Source organism: Melospiza georgiana, chromosome 19 (assembly GCF_028018845.1).
Source record: "Melospiza georgiana isolate bMelGeo1 chromosome 19, bMelGeo1.pri, whole genome shotgun sequence".
Classification (NCBI taxonomy): domain Eukaryota; kingdom Metazoa; phylum Chordata; class Aves; order Passeriformes; family Passerellidae; genus Melospiza; species Melospiza georgiana.
In genome coordinates this window covers 12,799,012-12,821,954 of record NC_080448.1, presented here as the reverse complement: position 1 = coordinate 12,821,954, position 22,943 = coordinate 12,799,012, and the positions used below count along the sequence as shown (strand labels likewise).

At 46.7% G+C, this 22,943-nt stretch overlaps 4 protein-coding genes across 6 annotated transcripts in view; 1 reads left to right on the top strand and 3 right to left on the bottom strand.

The window, feature by feature from the left end:
- Positions 1 to 22,943, top strand: part of NF1 (neurofibromin 1) — a 71,900-nt gene that overhangs the window by 35,753 nt on the left and 13,204 nt on the right. For both annotated transcript variants that reach the window (XM_058037317.1, XM_058037318.1), the window contains 12 exons: positions 14,678 to 15,110; positions 15,299 to 15,639; positions 16,359 to 16,561; positions 16,828 to 17,021; positions 17,355 to 17,495; positions 17,705 to 17,984; positions 19,098 to 19,312; positions 19,948 to 20,009; positions 20,135 to 20,249; positions 21,082 to 21,183; positions 22,055 to 22,195; positions 22,523 to 22,649. In XM_058037317.1, the coding sequence (XP_057893300.1) occupies positions 14,678 to 15,110; positions 15,299 to 15,639; positions 16,359 to 16,561; positions 16,828 to 17,021; positions 17,355 to 17,495; positions 17,705 to 17,984; positions 19,098 to 19,312; positions 19,948 to 20,009; positions 20,135 to 20,249; positions 21,082 to 21,183; positions 22,055 to 22,195; positions 22,523 to 22,649 (2,354 nt within the window). The remainder of the gene's footprint in view (positions 1 to 14,677; positions 15,111 to 15,298; positions 15,640 to 16,358; positions 16,562 to 16,827; positions 17,022 to 17,354; positions 17,496 to 17,704; positions 17,985 to 19,097; positions 19,313 to 19,947; positions 20,010 to 20,134; positions 20,250 to 21,081; positions 21,184 to 22,054; positions 22,196 to 22,522; positions 22,650 to 22,943) is intronic.
- Positions 959 to 5,214, bottom strand: OMG (oligodendrocyte myelin glycoprotein). 2 transcript variants are annotated; one of them, XM_058037324.1, is made up of 4 exons: positions 5,042 to 5,214; positions 4,867 to 4,996; positions 4,580 to 4,821; positions 959 to 3,851 (listed from the first exon to the last, which is right to left on the bottom strand). In XM_058037324.1, the coding sequence occupies exon 4, from the start codon at positions 3,843 to 3,845 to the stop codon at positions 2,583 to 2,585; it is 1,263 nt and encodes a 420-aa protein (XP_057893307.1). In that variant the 5' UTR covers positions 3,846 to 3,851; positions 4,580 to 4,821; positions 4,867 to 4,996; positions 5,042 to 5,214; the 3' UTR covers positions 959 to 2,582. The 2 variants fall into 2 exon arrangements, with proteins under 2 accessions (XP_057893307.1, XP_057893306.1); XM_058037323.1 differs by lacking the exons at positions 4,867 to 4,996; positions 5,042 to 5,214 and having other exon boundaries at positions 4,580 to 4,853.
- On the bottom strand, positions 6,332 to 8,562 carry EVI2B (ecotropic viral integration site 2B). Its single transcript, XM_058037337.1, has 2 exons — positions 8,478 to 8,562; positions 6,332 to 7,485 (listed from the first exon to the last, which is right to left on the bottom strand). The coding sequence occupies exon 2, from the start codon at positions 7,452 to 7,454 to the stop codon at positions 6,636 to 6,638; it is 819 nt and encodes a 272-aa protein (XP_057893320.1). The 5' UTR covers positions 7,455 to 7,485; positions 8,478 to 8,562; the 3' UTR covers positions 6,332 to 6,635.
- EVI2A (ecotropic viral integration site 2A) lies at positions 10,772 to 11,596 on the bottom strand. Its single transcript, XM_058037336.1, has 2 exons — positions 11,349 to 11,596; positions 10,772 to 11,258 (listed from the first exon to the last, which is right to left on the bottom strand). Exons 1-2 carry the CDS (start codon positions 11,594 to 11,596, stop codon positions 10,772 to 10,774), a joined length of 735 nt encoding a protein of 244 aa, XP_057893319.1.

Sequence of the window (22,943 nt, the reverse complement as noted above, 5' to 3'; positions counted from 1 at the left end):
CTCGACTCCCACACTCCTGCCTCCTCCCTGTGCCTTATCGACTCATTCGTATTCCAGAAAAATACCAGGAAGCCTCCATTCCAGTCTGCCTTTCTGAAAGCAGTCTGAGCAGGCAGCCCTGGTGCTGCAGCAGCTCAGGCAGGGTTTGGGAGGGAGCAGAGCCCTGGAGTGCCGTGGTCCAGCTCACTTCACACCCAGCTGTGGGTCTGCATCCAGCTCCCCAGTCCTGCCTGTGCTTTTGGGAAACCCCAGAGCCCCATTTCCCCTTCCAGGCTTTTCTTAGCCTGCTGAGCAGTCTGAAGGCTGAACAGCATGTCCTTCAGGATGGGGGCTTGCAGTTTGCCCCAGATAACCTCTGGAAAGCAGTGTTTCCTGTTGCTGGTCATCACATTGTCTCATTATGGGTGAAACATTCTCAGAGCCTTAAAGTCAATTCCCTGTAGGTTTTTTAATGCAATAGAATTTAGCATCCTGTACTGATTCTGCAGCAAAGACACATGCAGTATTTCCTGTAATTTCCTCAAATCAAGCAGTTTAGCCACAGCACCTCATTTTGTAATGAGTCCTGCCTTGCAAGCCCAGCTGCTCCCACTGTGTGGGATGAGGCCAGAGAATGATGCAGTTCTGGGAATTGCTGAGTTCTGAGCTTGGGAAATAGGTTGGTGCTGTGCTACAGTCAGTCAGCCCTTAGCAAACCCAGGGACTGTCCAGGGACTGTGGCAGCAGGGACTTCTTCAGTGTTTCTAAGTTCTAAAAAGTAGGAAGGGGAAGGATAGTCACAGTGTTGTGTCATCAGCTTATTGCTAAACAATATTAGAGATACATCAGTATCTAAATAGTGCAATTTAATATAACCATAATTTCCCCCCATAAGACTGCTTCAAACAGGTTTGTATAATACAATGCTATCTATTTATTCATTTTACTCTGCTTATTAGAAAAGAAGCACAGTCACTAGTTCAGTTCAATACAAACATAACTTTATTTTTATTTAAATGCCAATGAAATAACTGTACAAATCCATTGTGTAACATTTACTGTTAGAAATTAAAACACGTATCCGGTTATAGAAATACTGTTCACAATTGGAAAGTTGTCATTTCTCTGATACCAGTAGTTGTAAATGATCTACAGCCCCCATTGACACCTTAGGAGAAACAGGTAGAGGACTCCAGTCTTGGTTGTGAGGTTTTCTGGGTTTTGCAGCACCTTCATGCTACAATAACTGGAAAATAAATGGCCTGGAATGAATGGAAAACATTGTATAAGATCTGTAATATTAAGTGGATAATACTTTTTCAATTAACTTGTTCTTCAGTTTTCATTTCATGCTGTTTGCAAAACTTCATCTGTAGTATATCAGATACCTTTGCCATAATTTAAATAGTTTTCCTAGAGTGGACAGAACCATGCGTGCAGCTATTTCTACTGGCTGGCGGAGCAGATGTCGAGGAGAAGAGCATCCATGCTCGCCCTTAGAAAGCAGGGATGTGGGCATGTTCAGTGCCATGGCCTGCATTCCTTCTCTCTGGAGTCACAAGAGTCAGGAGTGTTTCAGTGACAGCTCACCAGCTAACTGCTTAATTGATTTGTTACATGACTTGTGTTAGAAATCAGCTGGTGTTTCATTTTACTGATAGTAGTTTGCTACGTTCTGGCTGATTTGTGGGTATTCTTTTAAGCAGAACATATTAACATTTCAGGATGTCACTTGACATAAAGTCAAGGAGTTCCAGGTCATTAATTTGGGTAGATAACTCCTTGGTGTTTGACAGTGTCATGGCATTGAACATCTGGCATTTTTCGCTACTTTTATCTCTTTTTTTCTTCTTTTTTTTCTTTTTTTAATATGGAGAGAGCAATAACTTGCCTGCGGTCTCTAAGTCAAGCCAGAGCAGAAGGATACTGGCCCCTACCACTGTCCCATGCTGAAGTTGGACCATGTTGCCATCTCGGTTTACACCCTCTTAGCAGACATCATGGCATTGTCATATTTAATTCCTAAATTCAAAACTGTTGTTCTTCATATTTAAAATGCTCTAATACATATGAAGCAAACGTAGATATACATGCTAGCGATTTTGCTCAGGAATAACTTCTGATTAGTGAAACAGTTCGGTTTAGTTCCTTTATTTTTTCCCTTTCTTTTGCATGTCATCATAACTTACAAAGAATCTGTGCTGCTATATTACAGGAATTGCTCACTGGCAAGTCAAGCAAGACAATGCAGATATGATACAGGCCTTCTGTTTTTTTCCAGTTGTTCAATGACAAAATCATACGTAAAATCAGTACTTAAAATTCTGATGTGTTTATTCTGTGCAAGTAAGATGAAAAATTTAAATACAAAATAAGCACATTTTTAAAAACAAAATAATAGATTAGTTGTACTCAATTAAGACATATGAAAATAAGTAGCAGCTTAGTATCAAGACATTAGTGTGCGCGTCTTTAAGAACTGTTACTTTCTTTAGATCAGAGTCGGGACTTTGAATTTCTTTCATTCATTATTTCAGCTGGATGTGTTAACTCCAGCTGTTATCACAGGAATAACCCCAGTAATTTCCATGGGGTGCAAGCCCTTAGTCCATAGCCAGGGCCAGGGCGTGCAGCAGTGCCAGGCAGAGCAGCCCCATCGGCCAGCGGCTGGCGCGGGAGGGCACGCTTGGCGTGGCCTCCTCCTTCCTTAAGGTAGCGGTTGTGCTTTGAGGCATCTTGGAGTAGTTAGTTGGCATTCCACTGGTGATGCTTAAAGTCATGGGAGTGGTGGAGGATCCCGTGGCCGGGGCCAGGCTGGCGTTGCCCTCGGTGGAGTCCTGGACGAGGATTGTGCGGGTGGCCGCGGCCTCCTGGGGGCCATCAGGGGAGTCCGTGCTGGGGAACAGGGCCGGGGGGCTTTGGCTCCCCAAGGGAGGGACTTCCTTGGCTTTCAGTTGTTTGTGTGTTTTGGTCACTTTGGTGGGCTCGGGTGCCGCGGCAGAAGCCTCCCTGTCGGCTGCCTTGGTGCCTTTGATCATGGGGCTGGAGTCCAGGGCCGTGGGCTGGCCCGGGGCCGGCCCGGTGCTCACCCAGGGCTGCTCAGCACAGGGGGCCCCCAGCACACGGGCAGCTGTGCCCTGCACCCACTGCAGCACGTAAGGGATGGTTTGGTTATCGCTGCACGACCAGGGGTTGTTGTACAGAGTTATTACCTGCAGCTGGGAGAGCTGGTCAAAGGCTTTGTCAGGAATGTATGAGAACTTGTTGTTGTGCAGGTAGAGGCTTGTGAGGTGTTGCAGTCTCACCAGTGTTCCTGGGAGTATCTGGGACAAGAAGTTATTGGATAGATCCACTGTCTCTATGTTGTAGGGCATATTGGTTGGAACTGTCCAAAGTTTGTTGCTGCTGAGATTGAGAAACTTGAGACTGCTCAGTGTGTTGTTGATCAGGACAGCTCTTTCCACCATATTCCTGGAAATATCGAGCACTCTAAGATTCCACTGGTAAGCTGTATCAAGTTTCTGAAGAACTTTAATGTTGTTGTTTGTGGCATATAATTCCCATAAGGACTTGGGCAGATGAGCAGGAACATTCTTGAGCCAATTATTTGAAATATCAAGGGTCCTCAGATTGGTGAACCTCGTTAGCTGATGATCGAGATCTACAAACTGGTTAAAGGACAGGTTTAAATATGTAAGGTTGTCTTGAAGTCCCTGGGGCAGTACAGTTAAGTTTCTGCCTGAACAGTCCACATTCCTGTCGTTTCCTGAGCACTTACAGCTAGAAGGACAGATACCCAAACCAGTGGGTATGAAAACCAGAAGGACCAGCAGACAGGTAGATGTATTCAATATCTGGTATTCCATTGTTGCCTGGAAATAAATATACCAAAATGACACCCTTTAAATCCATGTAATACATTTTATCTCCGTATAAGGGTTGTCTTGGCAATGGCCACTTGCAGGAGAAATTAAGTAAAAATATCAATAACCCCCTTTGTGGCACGGTCCTTTTTAGAATTGTTCAAGAGAGACTTCACAAAGCATCCCTTCAGCCTGTCATGTTGTCTGGCAGAATGAGACTTGTTTTTTTCATCTCCCTTTCCCCCTCCAGCTCAAATGAGGGCTTTCTTCCGAAAACGCAAGTCTCTTCCAAACGTTATACAATGTCTGCTTCTTGTTTTTAGTGATTTCAAGCCTATATTATGTTTGGAATAATGTGTTCATTTATAGAGGATGAAAAAATGGCTGTCAACTGGATCTTCACAAATCTCTGCAGTAATGTAGCAGTCCCCCCCATCCAGGCATGCTGTTTGCTTAAGTAAATTGGTTAAAATACATCGTAGGAATTTAGCTTGAACCCCAAATTCCAGTGTTCATGCTAACATGCACTGTAGCATTTTTTCCTCCTTACAATGTTAATTACGATCTCAAAGCTGGAAACACATGTTTAGAACCCGAGTTACCGTTAGTAAGAAATCTCAGACACTGCAGCAAATTTCTGGTGCAAGCATCTGTCATCAGCTCCTAATTCCATTCCCGTTTCCTTCTCTGATTTGGTAGTAGGATTTTGTGAGTAAAATAAAAAAGCACAAACTTACCGTGGTGTCCTGCAGTATCAGCACATCGTTTCTGTGATGGATTGGAGCTTAGAGGTCGCCTTGTTCTGGAGAGCAGCTCCAGAGGCTGCCGAGGGCTGTGCTTGTCTCAGCTGCATCGTACGGCTGCGCCCGGCTCCGCAACCACCTGATCCTGTGGGCACTGCAGAGCCGGCCCTGAGCCCTGGCAGGGACCTGCTGGGGCAGGGAGTGCCCGGCTGCCCCCAGCCCTGCCAGGGAGGCACCTGCTGGGGCAGGGAGTGCCCGGCTCTCTCGAGTCCTGCAGGGACCTGCAGGGACAGGGAGTACCCGGCTGCCCCCAGCCCTGGCAAAGAGTGCCCGGCTCCCCCGAGCCCTGGCAGGGAGGGACCTGCTGGGGCAGGGAGTGCCCGGCTGCCCCCAGCCCTGCCAGGGAGGCACCTGCTGGGGCAGGGAGTGCCCGGCTCTCTCGAGTCCTGCAGGGACCTGCAGGGACAGGGAGTGCCCGGCTGCCCCCAGCCCTGGCAAAGAGTGCCCGGCTCCCCCGAGCCCTGGCAGGGAGGGACCTGCAGGGACAGGGAGTGCCCGGCTGCCCCCAGCCCTGGCAAAGAGTGCCCGGCTGCCCCCAGCCCTGCCAGGGAGGGACCTGCTGGGGCAGGGAGTGCCACCAGGAGCTCCCCAGCCCTGCTGTGCTGCTGCTGCTCCCTCCCAGCCGGGGCTGCCTGCACTCTGGGCTCCCCCCGCAGGCTCAGGCTGCCACCCCACTGCACGTTTCTGTTTGAAATGCCAGGTTAGCTTGGCTTCTTTTTGCCTTCTGTTAACCTCTCCTCCTGTAATAGACGTTAATGTGAATTTAGGTTTTCTAGCTTAAGCTTTTTAAGCTACGCTGCCAGAATATATTGTCATAATTTTAAAATACTGTTTTCCACTCTTTGGATCAGGCAATTGCTGTGTTGTCAGGTATATTATAGCTCAGCTCGTAGGATTTTACAGATTTCCACAGGAAATCTTGATCTGATTTTCTCAAAGCAATATGAGAGTGAGAGTGTTTATAATGTTTTGTTTATAGTGCTGTTAATTTTAACAGGATGTCATGTGAACGAGCCTTGCAAAAGTCTTTGTATAATTGTAATGCTATTCTTTAGGGATACCCAATCATACAGCTTATGTAAACAGTAAAGAAAATTGAAAATATATTTTCCTATGGCCATTGTATACACAGCAGCCTGGAATTGCATTTGGATAATGTACTACTCTTTATTAGTGATAGTTTGAAAATTCTGAAGTTTTTTGTGTGCAAGTCTTAGTTCTGTGCTCCATCCATAAACCTATTCCCTCCTCAAGCAAGCTGCAAACTCTACCATTTTGCAGAGCTCTCCTGGGAAGCTAGCTTCAGCATCTAGCAGCTTCTTAATATGTATTCAATATTGGTAAAAAAAAATCTGCTTCTGATACCAGCCTGCTGCTGCCCAGCCAAGGCTGGTGTGGGGGAGATGAGCTGTGCTGGTACTCAGGGCCCAGAGAGGAGCGTGTAAAGTGCTGGGACGCCAGGAGCTCCAAGGAATGTAGCATCCATGAACCACTAAATGAGTTTGTGTTAGTGACTGAGTGCATGCTGTATCTAAGCAAATATTTAGGTGAGCTTTAAGTGACCAAAACGTCTTTGACTGAGAAAGCTTTATTGAAATGTCCTGGAAGTGATTGCCTTCACTTGCACAGCCCAGGGGAGCAAACCCAGGTGCAAAGCTGAGTCCCTCTGACGCTGGGCTGTCTGTGACATCTCCACGTGTGTGTTACCTGTGTCTGGCTGTGCTGGCACACACAGCTGTGTACTCTGCCTTCTGGAATCTCTGGTTGCAGGTGATGACTGGGCACAATTTGTTTTGTAGTCAGAAATTTGCTTCAGGCAGAAGCAGGTTGTTCTCTCTTGTGAAAGCCGAAGTTGGGAAACACCACGGAAATGTGAAGGAAATGCTGGGGCCTCACCGTTCTTGCCTGTGTCAACTTCTCCTTTTTTACTTTATTGAAAATTACTCAGTTTAAGAAAGATATAGAGTATTCTGGAAATGAATTTGGCAGTCTACAAAGGGTGTTCAGGCTGGGGCAGTGTTTCATGGATCTCCTGGATCAGTGGCTCAGGTGGTGAGGGCTGTGGTTCCTCTGCTTCCAAGTGAAGTGCCGAGTGCTTGCTGGGGTCTGAGCTGGGCTCCTCAGCGGGTTCCCTGAGCCAGTCGGGGGGTGGTGGCAGGTCGGAGCACTCGGGTGGAGGGTCTGGGGGAGGGCAGCACTCAGCTGCAGTGTTGGCTGGCTCCTGCTCTGGGGCAGGGCCAGAGCTGGCTCCGGAGCAGCCCGCGGCCGGCGGAGGCGGCTGCCCGTTCTCAGCACTGCAAGTGTGCTGGGGTGGGTTCTCTTGGACAGTCGGGTCCTCCTGCAAGTTTGTGCCTTGTTTCAGTCTCCAAGGCAGCATAAATAGGACAGAAGAGCGCTTGGTGCCGGGGTCAGGCTCCATGCAGAGGTCTGAGGTGTCCCCATCGGCGAAGGGGGAGCGGCCTGCCCAGTGGGACTGGGCCTGAGGAGGCCTCAGGCAGCATTTCCACAGGAGAATCACCGTAATGGCCAGCGCCATCCCAATCAGAATGCTGCCGAGGATCAGCGCTGCCACCCAGCTGCCATCCCCAGCCTCCTCCTCCCCTGGGAAGGCCTGGGGCTCTGTGGCAGCCTGCTGTAGGCTGGGCACAGTCGCTTGCAGGTGGTGCAGGAGGAGGCTGTCTGCCCTGGGGCTCGTGGCACTGGGGCACATGTGGCTTTCAGTCCTGGCAGCGTGCTGAGGTGCTGCTGCAGACAGGGAGCTCCAGATCTCCCCACAGAACACGGCCAGCATCACCTGGTGTCTGGCCATTTCCCTCCAGCCTCTTTACAAGGGTCCTCTGCTGTTGCAGGGAAGAAGTAGAACGTGGTAACTTGTACACTGTATTTCTGCACTTTACTGCCACCAGACATTCTGTGTTAATACCATCAGACTGAAAATAACAGTCTCCCCAATATTTCACATTTCAAGCCTGTTCCCATCTGCATGATCAGTGGGTTTGGCACTGACTTTACAAATAACAGCAGATTTTCAGCATTATGGATCATATTAATAAAGTGGCTTGTTTGAAGGTAATGGCTTATTATCATCTTGTTTCACCTTATCAGAAAATGGCATTGGCAGAGCAGTCCTCACATGGTTTCAAAATAACATTTAACTATCATGTAACTGGTTATGGACCTGGAACAAACTCTGCAGCTTTGACAGACAGGACTGTCAGAAGTGAAGCAGTGGCTTGTTGTGATATAAGCTGAGACAGAAGTAAAAGGCTTTTTGCAGTTCTCTTAAACTTTTATTTCCTGTTCTCATATTTGTTCAGCATAGCAAAATATTTAAAAGTTTTCCAAGTACTTATGCCATAATGACACAGCATTCTAATGGTAAAGTATTTTATAAATAAATTCCTGCATGCAGATTGTGCAAATGTTGAGTTGTTGGCATGAAACAGACTTTTTTTTTTCCTGTACTGATTAGAGTTCAGCTCTCTAAATGTCTTCATATGAAATAAATTTTATAAAAATTCATCCCCTACGCAGCTCTTTTCCTTCTAAAGTCACTTTCATGCAATTTGAGCTAATTCATTAGTTACTATAGTGCTAGTCCTGTGAAGCTATTTCTGGGAAATTAATATGCATGAGTCTTTGTGGGTTTACAAATACACAAAATTAAATTTTAAATGCAGCAGTGTAAACACACATGAGCAGTAAGTTAATGACTAGAGAACATCCTGATGTAAACTCTGACAGATTTGTAATGGGTTAAAGTGATTCTATTCAGTTTTTATCCTGCTCCCCTCTTCTCAGAATAGGCTCAGTACTTGAATGTGATCCTTACCTGCACATTTATCTTCTCGGAAGCAGGCAGCGTCTGCCTTTGTTGTTTGGAGGCTCGGGAGGGCTGTGTGTGCTCAGAGTCAGGCTGGGGAAAATGGCTCTTTTCATGTAGAACTTTGTGCAAGAGGGAGGAAGTTGCCAACCCGGCAGGAAGCGTCTGCGCCAGCAGCTCGGGGCTCCTATCTCAGATCAGATCCTGTGTCCCCTGTCCCACGGGCAAACTTCTGATCTGCCCGCCCTGGCTTCTGCACAAAGGTGTTTGTGGCTCCTGCCACATCAGGCACCTCTGCGTATTGATGTGGAAATTCTCAAATACCTGTTTGCCTGTCTTTGTAGAAAATAGTTACGGTTTCTTCTGTGGGAATCAAAAACTCTTTTTGCGAGTTTGGGCTGGATTGGAGTGGCTGATGTAATTCAGTGGTGGGTTTGCTGTGCTCTCAGGGTTATTAGTGGGAAACCACCGCTGGGTTCCTTGGTGAGTCATGGAAAGCTCTGTGGTCATGGGATGCTGGCTGCTTGCACATCCTCCCTTGTGTGGCTGCAGTGAGAGGCAGAGGGCAAAATCTGATTTCACCCTCAGCCTGTCCCTACTTGCTTGGTTGTTTTTCTGTGTGGACAGGGTTGTGACCAGCTGCCATCGCTGGTGGAAGGCTGTGCTCTGCTTCCCCTGTCTGTCCCTGTCCATACCCTGGAGTGTAACCCAAGCTGCTCTCTTGGGTCTCTGGGAGCATTTTTGCCTGGAAAGGCAGCGTGGAGGAAAGAAACCCACACCAAATATGTCTCATGGCACTTTGCAATTGTGTTCTGCCAGTAGCTACTGACAGATTCCTCTGCAGCCCTTCCTGTTGTGCCTCTCTGACTGCACTGCTTCTCTCTCTGACACTCTGCCTGCTCCTGCAGCACACACACATCCTGATCCCATACTCACACTAACCCAGTGTTTCTGGTCTGGTTTCTTTGTCTCCTCCCCATTCTCTCCAACCCCCACAGCTGATTCCCAGTTCTAGGCTAAGCATGCAGACTCCTTCCAGCTTTGTTTTCCTCACCACACAGCCCACCTTTGAGCCTGGCAGTTGAATTTTTTGAGCTCTGTCTCTGTCCTGGCTGCCACAGTGCCGTGGTCCTGCTGCTGCTCTATCTGCCCTGCCAGCCAGGCTAATGGGTGATCCAGTGGGACTGGGGTGGGGGATTCAGTCATCCTGGTCCTCTCAAACTTGTACAACCATCTTATGTGTCACAGCTGTTGGTTACAGCTGCACAGGATGTTTGGAGCTTTGGCACTGTGCAGCCTCAGCACTTGTAACCGCAGTGCAACAGAGCTTCTTCAGCCCGAGGGGCAGCCTGTGGAAAGCTGCTCACGTTTCCTTAAAAGAGCAAAGCTCTGCTGCAGGACAGCAGCCACAGGCACCTCCCTGGCACTGGAGCAAGGTCAGGTCTCTGAGAATAAAGAAACTAAAAGTTGTTGTGGTTGAAAGGAACTCCAGGCATGTTCTGTTTGGTGTCAGGAGAAAGTGGAGTGTGTTTCCATGATGCAGGAAATCACAGCAAGTCATCAGAGACCTTTCCTGAGCCAGCCAGTGTTACAGCAATAAAACATTCCAAGATGCCTGGTCATAGTTTTTTCTAACATCTGACTTAGAGAAATAGTAACTTGTAAGCAATTAAAAAACTCATATTGCAAGTTTATTGAAGATAACAAATTGCACAAGTTCTCATATTCTAGCAAATACTACAAACTTTATCTACTCACAGTCAATGTGGGAACATAGTAATTATGGTTCCAATCAATCTGCTTCAAAAGTAACTAAGCTGCTTTACGAAGTTCTTGATGGAAAATCCAAAAGGGCATTTTGAGGCATTCAATCCTGGGTTAGTGGTTGAATCAGAGTTTTGACTAATGTATGTTTTCCTTTGAAAAGCAACTTGGTTATGCCTGTGCAGCATCTTAGTGTTCAGAGTGTTGATCAGACTGACAGTCTGTTCCTTGTTCCCCTCTGTGCTCTTGGAGCATGGGCAGATTCTGTCCTTTAGGTTTATCCTGTTCAGCTCCTGTCACCCTGACTTCTGGTCAAAGGAGTAAAACCAGACCTGACACTACTTACAGAAAGCTATTTAACACAGTGTTACTGCCTTCTGGATCCACACATGGCTGCAGCATTCCCACTGGCATAAATGGAAAACCTCTAAAATCTGGATTTAGCTTTCCAGATTTTTTGCTGTTACTTGAAATACAAGGTTTTGCCTTACATTAATGGTGTAACAAAGGCAAAAGATGGATTTTTACCTGAGTGTGAATTAAATCTCAACTACAAAATTGGTTAAGATGGGTTTGTGTGACTGGGATGGTTCTTTGCTTTCTTGTTCATTTTCTGCTGCTTTGGTGAGTTTCTCAATAGTTTCATCTTCAGTTTTCCTTTGGTTCACAGCATCCCTCCCTGACACCAGCTCCTGCATTATCAGCTCAGTTCCACTTGTCTCCTTGGGCATCCTCTGCCACGTTCCTGCTGCTGTGGGCCACAGGCTGTTGGTGGCCAGGAGGTCCCCATTGCTCCTGGGCCTGCGTTTGCCCTGCTGGGCTCTTTTCAGATAGGAGATTTTGTTGGCTGCTATGACTGTGGACAGAAACAGGGAGATGCACATGAGCACAAGAACTGCAATGATAATGAAGCAAATCAGTATGAGAGACTTATTGTCTTCACAGGTTTCTTTGGTCATTGGGCTCTTGGGTTTATTGCTTTTCTCTAATCCTCCTGTGGTGGAAACTGCACTTGGGGCAGGGGAAATCAAATTTTGAGTCATTGTGGAGGAGAAGGATGGCGGGGTACTTCGTATTTTGGCACGGGAAGATGTTGAATTTTGGGCCATTGTGGAGGAGGAGGATGGCAGGGTACTTTGCATTTCAGAAGGAGTTGTTTGGCTGCTGAAATTGAGGCTCAGAGGAGAATTTGTGCTTGCTTCTGTCCTGTTCTGACTCTCACTGAGGTTTTGGCTGATGGGACTCCAGGTTTCTTCTCTGAGGTGAGGGTAGCCTGTGTGGTTTGCACTTGTTTGCAGCCACAGGGAGAAGATGATCATGACAGGAAAGGCCAGGCCTGGGTAACTGCATCTCGTTGTCTGCATCTTCCTGTTGAGTCCCCTGCAAAAATACAAATTGGGGTGCTAGTTTAGCAGATGCTGCTTCTTAGAGGTTTGGATTGGATTTCTCAGGGAATAGCAGGATTCTTGGTGAAAAATACACGGCCTCATTTTGGGGGATGTAGGAGGGCAAGTTCAAGTGCCCAGATTGTGAAAGAATAGATTGTCTCAAACTTCTGACAGTTTGAGGTTATAGAAAACTTACAAAGATCAAAAAAGAACACGGAGAGAAAAAGAGAAGTGTTTCCTACTGGGGGCTCCGTGATGTCAGGGCAGACTCGGAGAGTTCCTTCTCTCTGAAGCTGCCCACGTTACACCCGGTCATCACTTCTGCTTTACACAAAGGCCCTGTGGAGGTTACACATCACTGGCTGCTTCTCACCTCCCTGAATTCCCCTGGGCCAGGCAGGGGAACCCTGCAGGGAAAAACTTGAACCCAAAATGTTCCTGTAAGTGACAGCAATAACTTAATGTGAACTGTGTGTAGTTCCTAGCACAGCTGTCTGGGGTACTTTAAAATGCCCAGGAAAATCTTTGTTCTCTTGTTTTTCTGCTTTTTTGTACAAAAAGCTCTTCATCACAAATGTACTTCTTGTATTTTTCTCCCAAACATTCTGCAGATTGTGACATTTTCTGTAAAACGCCGCCGATGATCATGCAAATGAGAGTAACCATTCATATGTTCTGTTTCACATTTGTGTGGCATTCAAAACTGTACCTGAACTTTTCTGGAGGGTAGGAATGTGAGAGTGGGGTTGGTCAGATATGAAGATAATATTAATTATCTCAAATTAGCAGTGACAAATCAGCCAAGCAGTGACCCAGGCAGTGGGCCAGGCTGCTCCTGCCCTTCCCAGGGCAAGGCTGTGTCCCACCAGAGGCTTTCTACTGGCTCTGGTAACAGACCAAAGCGTGTCCTGTGAGTGTGACACACTCTGCATAGTGCAAATTGAAATGCTACAGGGAGTGACCAGAAGTAACATTGTTAATTTTATGGTTGTTCTTGAAAAAATGTGTTTGTTGCCTGTAAAGGTAACAAAGTGTATTTGTGTGTGGGTAAATATGAAATGTCAGAGAAGTGATGTTCCTGTGTGTGAACAGGTGAAGGGAAGGCAGGGATACACCTGCTGTGTAAGGGGATCTCTCCTTGCACAACAAGCAAGCAACAAAAGATCTGTCTATAACTTTGCAGTTCACCCATAACATAAAATTGTTTTCCATCCTGAGATTAATCTTGTTTGTTCCGTTTGAACTGGAAACCATCTTGGTCATAAGCGACAACTCAGGTAGGATTTTTGTTTGTGTATGGTGGAAGTGACCTGGGTGATTCCTTGTAGCATACTTTGGAAAGGAGAAGGAAAGCAAACCCAGCAAAGCTTGGGGTTTGTAACATTTCAGCTGTTTGGAGCAGGACAGGCAGGGCCAGCACAGTGTTCCTGTCCCTGCCCAGGGTGCAGCTCCAGCTCTGCCCCAGCACACTGAGCCCAGTGTTCATTGTGGGCTCCCACTCCAGATGTGCTTTTCTTACAAATCAGCGGGCTCGTCTGTGAGGGGCTGCTCTTGAAACCATGAGAGCAAAGGAACTGATCTTTAAAGAGCTGGTTTTCTTTTTAGTTCAACCCTTTGTGTCTGGGTATTGACAGGGTCTCAGTACCCAGCGAGATCTGCACTGCAAGGACAACAGAGCCAAGTAGTGACTGTCACTGTTAATTCCTCAGTCTGACTGTGAATAACCTTTAACATGATGAAAAATTCAGTATATCAGCTTCCCTGATTCAGTTGGATATACTGTGTCTACAGTTTGTTGCTATTTTTTAATTACTCAAATTTCTGTAAAAATACCTTTTCATATATTTTACTACAAAATGTAAGTAACTTTAAAGTGCAACTTAAAATAGGAGAAGGAAAATGTGTACTTACCTTGCCAAGATGTAGTTGACAGAACGTGGATGTTTCAGATATTTAGTCCTTTGGCAATAAGATTTCTTTGTGCATATATTTGCTCCTGGGATGCAGGCAGCCATCAGTGTACAGCAGGGAGATTTGGGCAGTGCTGATGTTTTTTAGGCAAACCTGTAACTGCAATGACATGTGGCCCTAAGTGGGGAAATAAAACCACAGCTATGACACACTTCCTTTGGTAACAGCTCTGCCATGACATGTTGGGGGAAAAACACCATTTGCCCAACTTAGCTCTCAGAACCACCGGAGGTAACGGGGGGGTGGAAATCTCTTGTGCAGATGAGTTTTCTGTGTTCTGTCTCCTGAGCTGTCCTGCACTCAGGTGCTATCAAGAGAAGTGTCCCAAAACCCTTAAAGCTACACCTGTGCTCTGAGCACTTATCAGCTCTTCTGTAGCCTGTTGTTTGCCTTGGAAGAGTTAATGACAGCTCAGAACAGTGACAGGTGTTTAAAAATACCTTAAAATTTCATAAGCTGCTGATGAATTTATTTTTAATTAATTCTTACTAGAATTCAGTCTGCTGTGTGAACCCTGGAGATGTCGTTTAGGCTAATGCATTGCCCAATCTCAAAATTCAGAGAACTTTTAAGTAAGAAAAACTATTCTCAATTATGTGAATGTTTTTGAAAATAGGTATTTTTGTAGGCAAGTCCTCTGTCCTCCTCAGAAGACTGACCATTCTCAGAAACACCCCCAAGCATTGGAGTGCTGCAGGATAGAGTCACTGGAGTGGCTCTGGACCCTCTGAAAAAGTTGGGGTGTGGATGTTTGATTATTAAGACTCCTGAGACAAATATCTTTTTCCACATACAAGTATAGATATGATTTGAATGTCTAAGGCTGTCACAAAGTTAGAGTCACTCAGAGGTTGTGGGGCACTTGAAGATGAAGCTGGGTTGAATCCAAGCCCCCTCCTCGTGGGCACTAAACGTGGCCAGAGCACGAGGCAGTGCCTGAGCCGGTGTGGTGTCCCTGTTTGCAGGACTGGCACAAGGGTCAGTCTGCCTCGGGGCAGGACTGGGCTGCTCTTGGTGTGCCTGGGCGCTCGGGGTTTGTGCTGTGGGCCTCAAGCATCACCCAGCCGTGTCTGTTCTGTCTTGCAGGTTCAAGACTGGTCAGATCAACGGGGATTTGCTGATCTACCACGTGCTGCTGACCCTGAAGCCATACTATGCAAAGCCATATGAAATTGTGGTGGACCTCACACACGCTGGCCCCAGTAATCGCTTTAAAACAGACTTTCTTTCTAAATGGTTTGTAGTTTTTCCAGGCTTTGCTTATGAAAATGTTGCAGCAGTTTTTATTTATAACTGTAACTCTTGGGTCAGAGAATACACCAAATACCATGAAAGGCTCTTGACAGGTTTGAAAGGGAGCAAAAGGCTTGTTTTCATAGACTCTCCAGGGAAGCTGGCAGAGCACATCGAACACGACCAGCAGAAACTCCCAGCAGCTACCTTGGCTTTGGAGGAGGACTTGAAAGTGTTTCACAATGCTCTCAAACTGGCTCATAAAGACACCAAAGTTTCTATTAAAGTAAGTGCTTTTAATGCTGTTCCTAGTGATCTGTTATATTTGTTTAGGGATTGGAATATGATTTTACTGTCTCTTAATTCATACATACAAAATTTCCTACATTCATCTTTGCTAAAAGTAGGAGTGTGAGTGTTTTCTCTGTGTGATTACCCAGAGGTGCTGCAGCAGTTTTCTGTTGTGTCCCCAAGGTTGGCTCGACCGCGGTGCAGGTGACGTCGGCGGAGCGCACGCGGGTGCTGGGCCAGACCGTGTTCCTCAACGACATCTACTACGCCTCTGAGATCGAGGAGATCTGCCTGGTGGATGAGAACCAGTTCACCCTGACCATTGCCAACCAGGGCACCCCGCTGACCTTCATGCACCAGGAGTGCGAGGCCATCGTGAGGTCCATCATCCACATCCGCACGCGCTGGGAGCTGTCGCAGCCCGACTCCATCCCCCAGCACACCAAGATCCGCCCCAAGGACGTGCCCGGGACGCTGCTCAACATCGCCCTGCTCAACCTGGGCAGCTCCGACCCCAGCCTGCGGTAACAGCTCTGCTCTGCTGCTCCTCTGCTCCTCAGGGGCTCCTCAGGCTGCTCCACTGCTAGGGAGCCTCTTGAGCAAAACCACAGCTCCATACAATGCAGTTCTCAGTAAATAAAGATTGAGTTCCTGTGAGTGAAGAAGGGCACACACTGTCAGGGGAAGTGAAGGCGTGAAGGAAACTTAATTTCTCTTTATGAGAAGCAGTAGTTTGCTTTGCACTCTGTGTTTATTGGTACATACCATTTCCATGGTGTTGAGCTTCGTGTTTAAGAGCATGGGAGCTGTACCCCTTAGAGCAGCTTGTGATTTGAGTCAGAACAGGCTCTCCCAGGCTTGGGGCTGAGCAGGGGCACCCCTGGGCTTTGGGCAGGTTCTCTCCCAGCAGCTTAGGTACACCTGTAGAGATCTGGAATTTCCTGGAACTCCATGGTGTTCTGGGAAACCCAATACAAAGCCCTTCAAACATACTCTGTAACCTTATCCGCAATTGTTCAGAGCAAGTGGAGGAATCATTTCTTCTATTTCTATTTCTCCAAGGGAAGTTCTTTTTTGCTGCAAATTGTAGCCTGTCCAGGGGAAAACGTTTGGCAATTTAGATGTAATTTCTACTATAGCAGCACTGAATTGATTTTGAAATGTCAGTACTGTGATGTATAATATGTATATGTTCAGAAGTACAAGAAAGCTCTTACAAATCACATTGTTTGCTTTGTTACAGGTCTGCTGCCTATAATCTTCTATGTGCCTTAACCTGTACCTTTAATTTAAAGATTGAGGGCCAGTTACTGGAAACTTCAGGTCTGTGTATTCCTGCCAACAACACACTATTTATTGTATCTATCAGTAAGACTCTTGCAGCAAATGAGCCACACCTCACCTTGGAGTTCTTGGAGGAGTGTATTTCAGGATTTAGCAAATCCAGTAAGTAGCTCCAGTATGGTTAGTGCCATCCATTAATTTGAAAAGATACTACTCTCTAAAAGGATTTTAGATCTAGCTTAGTCAACTGAGCTTCCTCACTGGCTCTGTTGCTCTCTCCTTTTGCCATGCCTCTTTGAAGGCTCTCTGTTGGCCCAGTGTTCTTTGCTCAGCTGGGACAGTAATTGTTTCAGGCACTAAAACTGGAAGGAGGAGTTATTTATGAAGGGGGACAGTGCTGGCCGTGTGTGATGAGCATTTTGTTGCAGGCATTGAGCTGAAGCACCTGTGCCTGGAGTACATGACCCCCTGGCTGTCCAACCTGGTGCGCTTCTGCAAGCACAACGACGACGCCAAGCGCCAGCGCGTCACCGCCATCCTGGACAAGCTCATCACCATGACCATCAACGAGAAGCAGATGTACCCTTCCATTCAGGCCAAGATATGGGGCAGCCTGGGACAGGTACTGCTTCTGCATCCTCTCTAAACAAACACTTCACATCAGGGTTCTTCTTCCTGGTCAGCATTTTATAAAGAGTTAAAGTGGAAAATGAAATAAAAATAGTGCTAAATTTAGTTTCTAGTTCTGAATCACTGGTAGTAAAACCTAATGGAATTCAGCTTTATGCTTCTAAAATTTACATGGGACTTTTTGCCAGAAGGGTAACGAGTCCCTAACATGGATGGTTCAGTTTGTGATAGTTGTGCATCTTCAGCTAAAGAAATTAATTACTGCTGTTCAAAGGGTCGTTCACGGTGCAAAAGTCAAGTTAATCTGACTCTTTTTCTCTGTCAGATAACAGATCTCCTGGATGTAGTGTTGGACAGTTTCATCAAAACCAGTGCCACGGGGGGCTTGGGCTCCATCAAAGCTGAGGTGATGGCAGACACAGCTGTAGCACTGGCTTCTGGCAATGTCAAACTGGTGTCAAGCAAAGTGAGTTCTCTCTTTGCCTTCATTTCCTTTTAGAGAATTTCTAGTTATTTACTAATGTGACACTGAGATGCTTTCTGGTAACTCAGGACAGGCAACAATGCAGAAGCCGTGATAAAATAGATTCCAAGCAGTAGAGTGTTGATCGTTTTTATTGAAATTCTGAGCTGTGCTCCTGTTTGAGTAGAACAGAATGGTTGCTCTCTTTTCAGGTGATTGGGAGGATGTGTAAAATCATTGACAAGACCTGTCTGTCCCCCACACCCACGCTGGAGCAGCACCTGATGTGGGATGACATTGCCATTCTGGCTCGGTACATGCTCATGCTCTCCTTCAACAACTCCCTGGACGTGGCTGCACATCTGCCCTACCTCTTCCACGTGGTGACTCTGCTGGTGGCCACGGGGCCCCTTTCCCTCAGAGCTTCCACTCACGGGCTCGTCATCAACATCATTCACTCTCTTTGCACTTGTTCACAGCTCCACTTCAGTGGTGAGCTTTTTTGGATTTTCAATGAAGCTGATTGCTCCTTAATTTGTTTAACAAATATTTGAGTTGTCTTTCTCTGCAAACTATTCTGAGAGTTTGAAAAAAGTGGGTTGTAGTTCAGCATGAATACAAATCAGAATGAGGATATGATCAACAAGAAATGAGTATGGAATTAAAAAATATCCTACTTAGAGCAGGTGCGTAGTGTAAATTGTTTGTATAATGCGTTTTAGAAAAAGAGAAGAAAGTACCAGTGATTTTCTGGTAAGGCAAAGGAGAAAATACTAAAAATACATGCTAAAACTGGCTCATGTACATCTTGTGAAGGGTTGCATAACATGATAACAAAAATACCAATTACATAAGGGAATTGTGAACTTACAGTGTTAAAACAGGTATTTTATCTACTGCTGTATTTTAGCAGTCCTAAAATAATTGATATTGGCAGTTTGGCTCTTCTTAGCCCAGAAGCAGCACAATGTGAAACCAGGCTGAATTTTGTGCAGAAGAAAAATTCAAAGTTTATGTGATCTTGTCTTTTTTTTTATAGTCTCTCATTTTGTCTGTAGATATCAGCAGGGAGTGTGGGTGTGCACACACACGCACAGAGGTGTCTGTGTGTCTGTGCTCTCATGCACGGGGTGCTGAGCCTCCTGCTCACACAGTGGGTTTGAAGTACACTGAAATCAACTGAAAGGTCAAAACTGTACAGATAGTCAGTGCCAGAGCAGGGCCATCATTTTCTTCTGCTTTAAGTGTATTTCTTCATGTGAGTGCCAGATCCAAAAGCAGAGTCTGCTGCAGTTTGAACTTCCAGTTCTGTTGGTATTTCAGAGCAGGAACACTCTGGGTTTCCATTTTCTGAATGAATCACTGTGAGGAGAACAGATAGAGCCACCTCTTTACACAAGTTGCTCTGTAGAGTCTCTAGAATCCAGTCCTCGTGGCTGGTCTCAACAGTCAGGGCAGGAGAGCAGAGCTGCTGTGCCTGACCCGGGGCAGTGGCCAAGGGAGCGGTGCTGGAATGGGCACAGGGACCTTGGCTGTGTCCCTGGGGGGAAATGTGCATTTGAATGTCCCTGGAGTCAATATGAAATGTGCAACTTTGTTCTACAGAGGAGACCAAGCAAGTTTTAAGGCTGAGCTTGACCGAGTTCTCCCTGCCCAAGTTTTATTTGCTGTTTGGGATCAGCAAAGTGAAGTCGGCGGCGGTGATCGCGTTCCGCTCCAGCTACCGCGACCGCTCCTTCTCGCCCGGCTCCTACGAGCGAGAGACCTTCGCCCTCACCTCGCTGGAGACGGTCACCGAGGCCCTGCTGGAGATCATGGAGGTGTGTGGGGACAGGGGGAGCCCTGAGGGACACGGGGGAGCCCTGAGGGACAGGGCCCTGCTGGAGATCATGGAGGTGTGTGGGGACAGGGGGAGCCCTGAGGGACACGGCCTGACCCCTGAGGGACAGGGCCCTGCTGGAGATCATGGAGGTGTGTGGGGACAGGGGGAGCCCTGAGGGACACAGCCTGACCCCTGAGGGACAGGGCCCTGCTGGAGATCATGGAGGTGTGTGGGGACAGGGGGAGCCCTGAGGGACACGGCCTGACCCCTGAGGGACAGGGCCCTGCTGGAGATCATGGAGGTGTGTGGGGACAGGGGGAGCCCTGAGGGACACGGCCTGACCCCTGAGGGACAGGGCCCTGCTGGAGATCATGGAGGTGTGTGGGGACAGGGGGAGCCCTGAGGGACACGGCCTGACCCCTGAGGGACAGGGCCCTGCTGGAGATCATGGAGGTTGTGGGGATGTGGGGACAGGGGTGGGCCCTGAGGGACAGGCAGCAGGGGCAGGGGATGTGCCTCCTCCCTGCTGAAAGTTAACAGCTGATTTCTGAGAGGCAAACCTCTGCACATTCCCAGTTGTACAAATACATTTTCTCCACGTTACATCTATTCAAATAGTCTAATTCTCTTTAGGCTTGTATGAGGGATATTCCAACATGCAAGTGGCTGGACCAGTGGACTGAACTAGCTCAAAAGTAAGTCAGACTTCAAACCCTGAGCCCTCCCTGCCTGTGCAGTACACCCAGAGTTCTCATCTTTTTGTTATGTGTATTTTGTTGTATATATGTTGTTTAATGCAATGTGCTCTGTTTCTTCACAGGTTTGCATTCCAGTACAACCCCTCCCTGCAGCCAAGAGCATTGGTTGTCTTTGGCTGTATAAGTAAACGAGTGTCTCATGGACAAATAAAACAAATAATCCGAATTCTCAGCAAGGTATATGGGTCTGTCTCTTTTCCTTTGTGACTCATAAAGTAGCTATTTTTAGCTTTATTTTCCCATCAAATATAGAATCTGGCATAATTTTAGGATAAATGTTTTTTCTAGCATATTCTTGTGTAGAACTGATTGGAAATACACTTTCTGTAGGTCAGGCTTCTGAATTTAAATGGATTTGGTGGCTTCTGAATTTAAATTGAATGAGTTCCATCACTGCTGTGATTTCTAGAGTATCAGTAGGTCTCAGTATTGAGTTTAAAACTCCTGACACAGGTAGATCCAGCAGTCAGTATTTGAATAAATGAGAAATTTTCTGTTGAGGCATTTATCAGCATGCACATGATGCATAGCTTCCTTTTTCTTAAAGGAAGTGAATGACCTCATGTGTGGTAGGTAAATATAGTAAAGAGCTGATTTATATCAGAAAACTTTGAAGCAGGTGCCTGGCCTGACGATGATATTCCATCATTCTAAAGCAGGTTGTGTTCCACAGCAGGTTAAAAATGTACTAAATATGTGTCCTTTAAGCATTTCATTAGAGTTTTATAGACACAAACTTTGATTTAATAGTGTCTAAATGATAAAAGAGCTTTTCTACAGCTCTTACAACCCCCTGCAGCCTGACTGTTAGGGTACATTGTGCAGTCATACATTTATTTCTGCTGTTTAAATCTCCATTTGGAAAACTTCTTGAGAGTTGGTTTAAAATGAACTCAGGCTTTGTAAGTAATTGAGAAAAACAGTTATTGTGCAGATCTTTGATCTTCTTTTTACAAAGCAAAATGTAATTATGGTTGTATTTTTAATTACTCTCTTTTTTTTCAAACAGGGACTTGAGAGCTGTTTAAAAGGCCCTGATAATTATAATAGCCAAGTTCTAATAGAAGCCACAGTTATAGCCCTCACCAAGCTGCAGCCTCTTCTTAACAAGGTAAATCACTGCCCTTTTGAATAAACAGAGAATGTATTTTGTTAATTGTGATTATGGGTATGATCTCAGAAATACAAGTTAAATGTTGGGGTTTCTGAAGTTCTCACTTCACTGTGATTCATGCGTGGAAGGAGCACATATGGGAAGTGTGGCAGATTGTGGGACCAGTGCAAAAGCTTGAGAAATGCTGGGAATGTTCTGTTCTGTTCCCGGAGCAGGGCCCTGGCAGTTGGGCAAAGGCTGTGCCCAGGCTGTGCCCGTTCCTCCCACAGGCCCCAGTGCAGCTTGAGCTGTGAGTGCTGCTGCCCTGCACGCCAGGGGAACGGCCACGTGTGGGGGCTGCTCCTTCAGCCAGCCTGGGTCACTGCCAGGCTCTGCCTCAGAGCACTCGGGGGCACTGCAGGGACAATCAGCTCCTGGTGTGAGTGAAACTTGCTCTGCAAACAGCTCTGCTCAGGGCACCCAGCGTGTGCTCAGTGCCAGTTCCTCCTGTGTGTGGTTCTGGTGTTGAGGAGGAAGTGCTTGGCCAGTGCTGTGTGCAGAGCTGCAGTCCATGTTCAGATGGAGAACCACAGACCCATTTCTGCTCAGGCTGCTGCAGGGCAGGGTGGGTCTGACACTGAGCAAGGAAGGGATGGAGGTGAGCAGGAATGGCTTGGGAGTTGCAAACAAGGCTTGAAATTCATTTTCTTTCTACTGTTCACCTGTGAAGTGCATTAACAGGTCCACGTGAGCATCTGTTCCCTTGGAATGGGTGTGGCTGAGACAAAACCTGCTACAAGGGGGACAAACCCTGCCCTCCATCCTGGTTATTCCTTCACCTGCAGGAACTGGCTCTAAGGGGCAGTGGTGGCTCTTTCTCTCCCTGCAGGACTCCCCTATGCACAAGGCTCTGTTCTGGGTGGCCATGGCCGTGCTGCAGCTGGATGAGGTGAACCTGTACTCGGCAGGGACAGCCCTGCTGGAGCAGAACCTGCACACCCTGGACAGCCTGCGCGTGTTCAACGACAAGGTGAGCCCACAGCCTGCGCTCCTGCAGCCACCAGAGCTGCAGAAAAGGGGAAAAACCCAGCTTTGTCCTTGTGAACTAAACCTGAATTTGCATTAGAAATGGTTACACTCGAGTGATATCCACAGATAAAGGTGTGGAGAGAAGTTGTCATTACTCGGTTGGAAACTGGAACAGAAATGTCCAGATGTGATCTGTGAGAAAGTGTTTGATATTTTCCTGTAGCCTCTGAAAGAACTGTTCTGCCACTTAAACAAAAAACCCAACAAACTTGACATGTCCTGAGTAACTTCAACTAAGGTGCTCTTGTATTTTGTTTTTGTGGGTCAGAGCCCAGAAGAAGTGTTCATGGAGATCAGGAGACCACTCGAATGGCACTGCAAACAGATGGATCATTTTGTTGGGCTAAATTTCAACTCCAACTTTAACTTTGCACTAGTGGGACATCTCCTGAAAGGTAAGAGTGCATAATGCTCTTTGTTTGAGATGGCTCATACTTCAGGAATATAAACAAGTCAAGAGATAAAGGGGCCACATCGGGTGATGGATTTTGAGAAACTTGGATTACAGAGTAGGTACAGGATTAAACACTCTTGGATTAAAGGACTTCACCAGTTTTACTTTATATGTCTCCTGTGAAGGTCTTTAGTGCTACTGCTAAAAGTTCTGAACTGTCACAGGGTCCAGAGCTTCATTTGCTGCAGTCTTTTACTTCTTCCTCCAAGAATATCTCTCCCTGTTTGCCTGTGCT

Bases quoted from the DNA above. Each gene is read 5' to 3' on its own strand.
- OMG (XM_058037324.1), bottom strand. From the start codon at position 3,845: ATGGAATACCAGATATTGAATACATCTACCTGTCTGCTGGTCCTTCTG.
- EVI2B (XM_058037337.1), bottom strand. From the start codon at position 7,454: ATGGCCAGACACCAGGTGATGCTGGCCGTGTTCTGTGGGGAGATCTGG.
- EVI2A (XM_058037336.1), bottom strand. From the start codon at position 11,596: ATGCAGACAACGAGATGCAGTTACCCAGGCCTGGCCTTTCCTGTCATG. The intron at 11,259-11,348 runs CTCCACAATGGC...TCAAAATTTGAT, and splicing joins AGTACCCTGCCATCCTCCTC to TTCCCCTGCCCCAAGTGCAG.